The sequence below is a fragment of the Mytilus californianus genome, unplaced genomic scaffold (genome assembly GCF_021869535.1).
Source record: "Mytilus californianus isolate M0D057914Y unplaced genomic scaffold, xbMytCali1.0.p SCAF_12, whole genome shotgun sequence".
NCBI classification, from domain to species: Eukaryota; Metazoa; Mollusca; class Bivalvia; order Mytilida; family Mytilidae; genus Mytilus; species Mytilus californianus.
Genome location: NW_026262604.1, coordinates 1,634,281 through 1,644,489, shown reverse-complemented (window position 1 = coordinate 1,644,489; position 10,209 = coordinate 1,634,281). Strand labels below are relative to the sequence as shown.

Genomic DNA, 10,209 nt, shown 5'->3' with positions numbered 1-10,209 from the left:
ACGACGAACGTCTTGGAAGAAATTTGTCTCGGAGATAACATCTCGCACTCCGATGACAAAAGTATGGAACATGATACAAAAGATAAAAGGTAAAAATTCTAAAGCCACAGTTAAACATTTAAAAAATGTCAATGATTTATTAACATCTGAAAAGGATATTGCCAACAAGCTTGGTGAAACTTTTGCGAAATCTTCTTCTTCTAACAACTACAGGGAAGATTTTAAAAAAGTTAAAAAACAAAAAGAAAAAATTAAATTAAACTTTAAATCAAAAAATGGTGAAAATTATAATAAACTCTTTTCTCTTGAAGAACTTAAAACATCTCTATCAAAAGCCCATGATACAGCTTGTGGGCCTGATAATATTCACTACCAACTGTTAAAACACTTGCCAGATTCCTCGCTGGAAGCTCTTTTGCAGCTTATGAATAACATCTGGGAATCTGGTGATTTACCATCAATCTGGAAGCTTGCAACCGTCGTGCCTATTCCAAAACCAAGTAAAGATCACACGGATCCTATTAATTATCGGCCAATTGCTCTTACCAGTTGTGTCTGTAAAACACTAGAACGGATGGTTAATGATCGCCTTGTTTGGTTCCTGGAATCCAATGGGCTTTTAGCCAATATCCAGTGTGGATTCCGCCAAGGTCGCAGTACTCTTGACCATCTTGTTCGATTCGAATCATTTGTCCGTAATGGTTTTGCGAAAAATGAACATGTAGTGTCGGTCTTTTTCGATCTAGAAAAAGCCTATGATACTACATGGAAGTATGGTATTTTAAAAGATCTGTTTGATATGGGGTTGAAAGGCAATATGCCAAATTTTATTTCGAATTTTTTATCTAACAGACAATTTAATGTTAGAGTAAATTCAACCATGTCTGATCTGTATGATCAAGAGATGGGTGTCCCTCAGGGCAGTATTTTATCTGTTACATTATTTAGTCTTAAAATCAACAGCCTTGTTGAAGTTTTAAAAAGTAATATTGAAGGTTCATTGTATGTTGATGACTTTTTAATATGTTATAGAGGCAAAAATATGAATAACATAGAAAGACAATTACAGTTATGTCTTGGAAGAATTGAAAAATGGGCCTCGGAAAATGGGTTTAAATTTTCCATTTCAAAAACGGTCGGGATGCATTTTTGTAACAAAAGGAAATTGCATCTTGATCCAGAACTCACTTTGTACGGCAACCCAATTAAAATGGTTGATGAAACCAAATTTCTTGGGTTAATTTTCGATAAAAAGTTAACCTTTCTACCCCATATCAAAATGTTAAAATCGAAATGTTTAAAAGCATTAGATATTTTAAAAGTTGTCGGCAGCACCGACTGGGGTGCTGATCGCAACATTTTACTTAATTTATATAGATCTCTAGTTAGATCTAAACTAGATTATGGCTCTATAGTGTATGGCTCTGCAAGGAAGTCCTACATACAGATTCTCGATGCTGTGCATCATCAGGGTTTGCGTCTCTGTCTTGGCGCATTTAAAACCTCACCAGTTGAGAGTCTGTATGTAGAGGCTGATGAGCACTCACTCTCTAACAGACGTTTGAAGCTTGGACTTCAATATGCTGTCAAACTAAAAGCCTACTCAGATAATCCTGCCTACAGCTGTGTTTTTAATCCAATTTATGAAGATATTTTTGCAAAACATGAAAATAAAATTCCTCCGTTAGGTATACGTTTAAAACCACATTTAGCTTCTTTTGATTTAAAATATGTTGCTCAAGTTGAAACTTGCAAATGTCCTCCATGGGAACTTCCCAAACCAAAAATGATATTTGATCTCCGTGAACACAATAAAAATAAAACAAATCCTCTTTTAATTCAGCAACACTATGCTGAAATCAAAGCCAATTATTCAGATTTTTCAACTGTCTATACTGATGGATCAAAAGATGGTGACAGAGTTGCATCTGCTGCTGTCTTCAGGGACAGAGCTGCAACTCTCCGTTTGCCATCTGATGCATCGATCTTTACTGCTGAAGCAGAAGCAATAATTTTGGCTTTGAAATTTATTGCTTCTTCAGATAAATCCAAATTTATTATATGTTCTGATTCACTTTCATGCTTACAAGCTATACAAAATACTAAAATTAAAAACCCAACAATTCTCAAAATTTTATATGTAATGAGGAATTTAAAAATTCTTCTTAAAGAAATATTATTTCTATGGGTGCCGAGTCATGTTGGAATCCTTGGAAACACAGCTGTAGACCTTGAGGCAAAGAATGCCCTGGGTGACCCTTTATCTAACTGTGATATACCATATACCGATTTTAAATCTAATATTAGAGAATATGTTTTTAATATATTGAAAAATGAATGGAGTAAAAAAGATGGTAATAAATTACATGAAATTAAACCTAATTTATGTAAACCTTTCAATAATTTTATGTGCAGAAAAGATCAGTGTGTTATTTCTAGATGTCGTATTGGTCATATTAGAATAACACACGAATATCTTTTAAAAAATGAAGTAGAACCACAATGTATACCTTGTAACTGCAAGTATACTATTAAACATGTTTTAATCAATTGTATTGACTTTGCTGATATTCGAAAGAAGCATTTCAATGTCAATAATATGTATGATTTATTTAATAATATTCCATTTACAAATATTGTTTCATTCTTAAAAGAAATTGGAATATATTATAAAATATAAAAATGTTGTTATATTTAAAACGATTTTAATTTTTATCACGTTATCTTAGTGTTGATTTTTATTTGTAAATAATCAATTTGCTTTAGTCTAGAATTTTAGTTTATTGAAAGACCTTTTGTCTGATTTTAAAAATATACCTTAAATTGTTATAATATTCGAATTAGCTCTCGCCGCGATATAGCCTTTCTGTGCTAATGCGGCGTAAAGCAAACAACAATCAATCAATTTACATCTAATTTATTAAGTAGTGTCCACTATTTACTTGGGCATTTACCTGTAAACTTGTCGAACGGGTTGAGTAACAGTGATACCTGTATTTGATGAGCTGACTATTCACTCTCAGGTAACACCTTAACGAGTCAAGGTGTGGTCAGAAATGTTTGTATAAAGTTAGTTTACAATGTGGCGTGGACACACACACTGGATTTCTGAGGTAGGATTCAATTTATTCTTATTTATTTAATCATTATTCGTTCTAAAGTGTTCAGTTTTCTGCAACAACGCAAATATAGAATAATTATTTCAATGTAATTGTAATTTTTGACATTGCTATTTTATAAATGTAATAAGTTAATTAATGTTCATTATAATGAAAGTTTAACACGGTTATATGTTTCCGGCTGTAGTAAATATTCGAGTATCGAAATTGTTTGGTATTTTAGGAACGTTTGCGTACGATAATGCAATGATGTATGTATCTCCATAAGTATGTAAAGTAATATGCAACGTATAAGCATAAATGTATATTCAGCGTTAAAAGCTGTATATTGTGTGTAGTAATTGTATAATGATAGTATACAATAAAGTCAATTATGTGACTTGTAAAGTAAGGCATTGTACGATATGCCGTAGTTTGTATTGTGTAAAGTAAGGCATTATACGATATGCCGTAATTATTTGTGTATAAGTAATGCATTATTCAATATGCTATAATCTTTTATAGATTGAACATAAGTAGTCGTACTAAGTATTTGTCATTATTTATGCGACATGTGTAATACATAAACATATGTATATTTCTTAAGTATAGTATTGTATCTTAACGTACAGTATGTATTTCAATAGGTCCCAGTTTGCGGGCTAGGTGTATGTAGTTTTGTATTGTAAAGTATGGAGATATAGTACAGATGGTGGTGAAACCTGTTGACAGTGCGGCGTTCCGTGTTTATCATCAATAGTTTGGCAACATAGAATATTTGGAGTCGAGTCTAGACAATAGGGCAGCCGTAATGTGTACACCGCTTATGTTGGGCCAGTTTTGTGTAGTTACCGAAAACCAAATACGTAAAATTCCGTAGTATCGTTTATCCAGATTTCATAGTTTAATATAAAGAAGAAGGAACAGTTCATTAAACATTTGACAGTATTATTTCATTTGATTTCATCTATTTATATTTGTAAATTTGTACCTAATTAAATTGTTATTTTGTTTAAAGTAGTAGTCATTTATTATCTGTAAGTACAAACTCCTAAGTCAGCTCTCGTCTATCCGTGACAATTGGTGTCAGAAGTGGGATTTGTTTAAAAGGCTTAGAGAGTTTTCATTAAATTTAAATTTTCAATCTTATGTATTTTTGATTGTATTTTTTTTTCACCATGTATTTTTCCATTTGTATTGTTTTATTATATGTTTGAATTGTATAGCTTCAGGTGTTTGTGAGGAGAACTGAATATTTGGGACCCAGATTTCACAGTTGTGTCTATGTTGGTTCGTGCCTTGGAGGTTTGGTGTTGTTTCTGCTCTACATTGTAAACTGTGAGTATCGGTACTTACATATATTTAGTAATTGATTGTAGTACACTGAGGGTTGCAGTAGGTACATTGAGTGCTGGCGTTTTGTTTTTTGAAATTGGTGTTTGGTTTGTTGACTGTTCAAGATGGAACAGATTCAACAGATTAGAGATTTGGGTACTTCATTAGGGTATGAAGATGATGAGTTGAGAAGGTTTGTTAAAGATCAGCAGGATAGGGTCCGAGATGAAAGGGCTGCTTTAAGGCAAGAACAGAAAGACGAACGAGATAGAAAAGCAGCTATAGAAAAAGTTTTGATTGAGAAAGCTAAGGTTGAGAATGAATTGGAACTACAAAAGTTGACGTATAGTCAGAAAATGGAAGAGTTAAGTAAACAAGCTGAGTTACCACAATTAGTAAGTACAGGGGGGTCACATGATACAGTTCGTGGACCTAAAATTCCAGCTTTTGAAGAAGGTAAGGATGAGATAGATAGTTATCTTAGGAGATTTGAGCGTTATGCTACTGCTCAAAAGTGGAAACCTGATATTTGGGCCACTCATCTTAGTGCGTTATTGAAGGGCAAGGCTCTTGATGTATATGCACTTATGCCGGTTGATAAAGCTCTTGATTATCCAGCTTTGAAAGATGCTCTACTAAAAAGGTATGATATGACTGAAGAAGGATTTAAACGTAGATTTAGAAGTTGTAGACCAGAGCCAGGTGAGACTTTTATACAGTTTTCTGTTAGGTTAGATAGCTATTTTAAGCGTTGGATTGATATGGCACATACAGATACTACTTCTATAAGTTTGTATGACTTGATTATACGGGATCAGTTTCTACATATATGTTCGAAGGACTTGTCTTTGTTTTTAAAAGAGAGAATACCAGATTCTTTAGAGAAAATGGTAGCTTTAGCTGATCAGTATCGTGAGGCAAGACAAACAAGTGCTTCCAATCTTATAGATAAAGGTAATCAGTCAAACACATCTTCAGTAAGAAACCAAAGTGGTTCGAAACCAGTTGATTATAGTACAAAGAAAGAACAGAGAAGTATAAAACCAACAGAACGTACTTCATTTGTACCTAATAGGGACAGAAAGTGCTTTAGGTGTGGTAAGAATGGACATATTGCAACGGATTGTAGAGTTAATCTACAAAAGACCAACAGTGGATCGTCAGACGATAGAAAGAATTTTAAAGGTAAAGTATGTAATACCTGTACTATACCTACAGATTCTATAGTAGATGCTATTCCTACTGGTTGTACAAGTACACTTCCGTTGTCTTGTCAGTCAACCGCAAATGTAAGTATGCCTGTAAGTTCAGGTTATGTTGATGGTAAACCAGTCACGGTTTTACGAGATACTGGTTGCAGTGGTATTGTGGTTAAACGTGATATGGTTGGCAATGAGTCATTAACGGGTGGAAAACAGGTATGTATTTTGGCAGATGGAACCAGAGTTGAAGTGCCAATAGCTAGAATTGATATAGATACACCATATTTACAGGGAGAATTTGAAGGATGGTGTATGGCTAATCCTGTGTATGACTTGATAATTGGTAATGTAGAGGACGCTAGAGAACCAGGAAAGCCTGATCCTTTGTGGCAACAAACGGGAGCTGTTGAGACAAGAGAACAGGTAAGAAACAAAAGTAAGCCGTTTGTGCAACTGAAGGTAAAAGATATCATCACAGATGAGGTAAATCCAAATGTAATCAAGAAAGCTCAACTAGAAGATACAACGTTGGATAAAATAAGAAGGTATGTATTAACGGGTGATACAGTTACACGGAAGAATGGAAAAGTAAAGTGGATTTTAAAAAGAGGTATGATATACAGACAGTTTTCGTCGTCAAAACCTGATAGGGTAAGTTGTACTCAGTTAGTAGTTCCGAAGTTTCATCGCGAGACAGTGACGAGAGTAGCACATGAGTCGATTATGTCAGGTCACATGGGTACACAGCGTACACTTGATAGAGTATTATCAGCTTTTTATTGGCCAGGTGTTTCGGCGGATGTTAAGCGATTTTGTCAGTCTTGTGACATATGCCAGCGTACAGTTCCTAAAGGAAAAATAGGTAAGGTACCTTTACAGTCTATGCCGTTGATAGATGAGCCGTTTAAACGCGTAGCAGTTGATCTCATTGGACCTCTTTTTCCTAGAACAGACAGAGGTAGTAGATATATACTGACTTTGGTAGATTATGCTACACGTTATCCTGAAGCAATAGCTTTGAAGGATATTGAGACAGAGAGTGTTGCTGAGGCATTAGTAGATATATTTTCTAGAGTAGGAGTTCCACAGGAAATGTTAACTGATATGGGAAGTCAGTTTACATCTAAGCTTATGGCTGAGGTAAGTACACTCATATCGCTTAGACAGTTAACTACAACTGTTTATCATCCTATGTGTAATGGGTTAGTAGAGAGATTCAATGGAAGTCTAAAACTGATGTTGAAGAGAATGTGTCATGAACGACCTAAAGATTGGGACAGGTATGTAAATGCATTACTGTTTGCATACAGGGAAGTTCCACAGGAGAGTCTGAAGTTTTCGCCATTTGAGCTCGTGTATGGTAAACAGGTGAGGGGACCTATGGCAATATTAAAGGAGCTATGGACTAAAGAGATAGACGATCCTGAGGTAAAGTCTACATATCAGTACGTGATAGATTTAAGAGAGAGATTAGAAGCTACCTGTGAGCTTGCTCGAAGTAATTTGGCGTCTGCATCAAAGAAGAATAAGGTATATTATGATAAATCGACCAAGCAAAGACATATGAAGGTAGGTGAAAAGGTTCTTGTGCTCTTACCTACGGATAAGAATAAACTGTTGATGCAGTGGAAAGGTCCTTTTACTATTACTGAGAAATTTGGTAAGGTAGACTACAGAATACAGATGAATGGGAAGATTAAAACGTTCCATGCAAACTTATTGAAAAGGTATGTGGAAAGGTGTGACGTAGATGATGATTTAACAGTGGTAAGTTCTGCAGTGATAGATACTGATAGTGACCAAGTGGATGTTTATGATGAGATTCATGAAATACCTTTTACTGATTCAGGTGAGAATGCTAGTCATATTGATGTTAATCCAGACTTGGATGAAAATCAGATATTACAGGTAAAGGAATTGCTGTTTTCATTTCCTGAAGTCTTTACTGATTCTCCAGGATGTACCGATCTTCTGGAGCATGACATTAAATTGTCCAGTGAAACGCCTATAAGGATGAAACCGTATCCTATTCCATATAGTATGTTAGACACAGTAAATGCTGAGGTTAGTAAAATGTTAGACCTTGGAGTTATAGAAGCATCTACGAGTCCTTATGCGTCACCGATCGTCATTGTTAAGAAGAAGGACAATACAAACCGATTTTGTATTGATTTTAGGTCGTTAAATAGCCAGACTTTGTTTGACGCTGAACCGATGGGGAATGCAGAAGAGATGTTTTCTAAGTTAGCAGGATATAAGTACTTTTCACGAATCGATTTATCAAAAGGATATTGGCAGTTACCGTTATCAGAGGATGCCAAACCGAAAACCGCTTTTCAAACACCTAAAGGTTTGTTTCAGTTTCGTAGAATGCCGTTTGGACTGGTCACTGCGCCAGCTTTTTTTTGCAGATTAATGAGAATATTGTTAAAAGGTATGGAGAATATAGATAATTTCATAGATGATATAATCATCTTCACCTTGACATTTGAGCAACATTTAGAGGTACTGTATGAACTTTTGGTCAGACTTAAAGGGGCAAATCTTACAGCTAGACATAGTAAGTGTTCCATAGGTTATGGTAGTCTAGAGTGTTTGGGTCATTTTGTCGGTGATGACAAACTTAAACCTCATACAGACAAGGTTAAAGCGATAGAAGAAGCTCCACGACCAGTTACAAAGAAACAGGTAAGGTCTTTTCTTGGATTAGTTGGGTTTTACAGGAAGTTTATTCCAAACTTCTCCTGTATTGCACTTCCACTTACTGATCTGACGAAGAAAGGACAGCCTAGTACTGTTGTTTGGGAAAATGCACAGGAGAATGCATTTCACTCTTTAAGGTGTGCTTTAGTTAGGTTTCCTATATTGAAATTACCAGATTTCACTCAGATTTTTGTTCTGATGACTGATGCATCAGATAGAGGGATTGGGGCAGTACTGATGCAGTATCAAGAGAACTCCAAGATGCCTATTGCATATGCAAGTAGGAAACTTAAGAAGAGTGAAGTGGCTTATTCCACTATTGAAAAAGAGTGTTTAGCCATCGTTTGGGCTGTGCAGAAATTTCAGAGGTATTTATACGGTAGAGAATTTATACTTGAGACTGACCACCAGCCACTTACTTATCTTAATAAGAAGAAAGTAGAGAATGCTAGACTTATGAGGTGGGCATTAGCTCTACAGCCTTACAGATTTAGAATTGTAGCAGTTAAAGGTATAGATAATGTGGGTGCAGATTATCTCAGTAGAGTTTAGGATGTAAATATTACAGTGTTTTGTTTTATAATGAATAGTAAGTAGTGAAGATTTGATAGTGTTAGTTTTATTTTGTTGAACAGTCTAAATATCACAGGACTAGATTTGAAATGGTGACAAACCGTGATGTTGTGGGCAGGATATGTCGTGACATAACACTTTGAATAGGTTTAAGTTATGAGGCGACAAGACCTGATAATGATCCTTATTCATCTTTTAGGTGAGTATATGTCGATTTGTTGTAAGGGTCGGTTGGTATTTTATTTGGACCTGGTCAAGAGTCGAGTACTGTCCGGTAGTGTCGTTAGTATGATTAGTTTGTCTTTTGATTTGGACTAGTTTATTTGCATTGATGGGTTTTTGTATGTAAATCTATTTCTGTTTATATATATTTTTTATTATCAGTACTTCGTACTTCTTTTTGTGGGGAGGAACTGTCACAGGGTGACTTTGTTTACTCACATATATGTTGTTATTTTGGTTGTTAATTCTATTTCGATTTGCAGAACGTCAGTATCTTATAAATGCTATATTCTGCAGACTTCGGTGTATAATACATGTCCACATTTTACATCTAATTAATTAAGTAGTGTCCACTATTTACTTGGGCATTTACCTGTAAACTTGTCGAACGGGTTGAGTAAAAGTGATACCTGTATTTGATGAGCTGACTATTCACTCTCAGGTAACACCTTAACGAGTCAAGGTGTGGTCAGAAATGTTTGTATAAAGTTAGTTTACAATGTGGCGTGGACACACACACACTGGATTTCTGAGGTAGGATTCAATTTATTCTTATTTATTTAATCATTATTCGTTCTAAAGTGTTCAGTTTTCTGCAACAACGCAAATATAGAATAATTATTTCAATTGTAATTGTAATTTTTGACATTGCTATTTTATAAATGTAATAAGTTAATTAATGTTCATTATAATGAAAGTTTAACACGGTTATATGTTTCCGGCTGTAGTAAATATTCGAGTATCGAAATTGTTTGGTATTTTAGGAACGTTTGCGTACGATAATGCAATGATGTATGTATCTCCATAAGTATGTAAAGTAATATGCAACGTATAAGCATAAATGTATATTCAGCGTTAAAAGCTGTATATTGTGTGTAGTAATTGTATAATGATAGTATACAATAAAGTCAATTATGTGACTTGTAAAGTAAGGCATTGTACGATATGCCGTAGTTTGTATTGTGTAAAGTAAGGCATTATACGATATGCCGTAATTATTTGTGTATAAGTAATGCATTATTCAATATGCTATAATCTTCTATAGATTGAACATAAGTAGTCGTACTAAGTATTTG

General features: G+C 34.7%; 1 protein-coding gene and 1 long non-coding RNA gene across 2 annotated transcripts; both read left to right on the top strand.

Annotated features, from left to right (window-relative positions):
- Nucleotides 1-2,925: 2,925 nt before the first annotated feature.
- LOC127721193 (uncharacterized) lies at nt 2,926-4,115 on the top strand. Its single transcript, XR_007991070.1, has 2 exons — nt 2,926-3,113; nt 3,746-4,115. It is a non-coding gene; the product is annotated as an uncharacterized LOC127721193 (long non-coding RNA).
- Nucleotides 4,116-4,558: 443 nt separating this feature from the next.
- On the top strand, nt 4,559-8,890 carry LOC127722234 (uncharacterized). Its single transcript, XM_052229131.1, has one exon. The coding sequence runs from the start codon at nt 4,559-4,561 to the stop codon at nt 8,888-8,890; it is 4,332 nt and encodes a 1,443-aa protein (XP_052085091.1).
- Nucleotides 8,891-10,209: the final 1,319 nt, after the last annotated feature.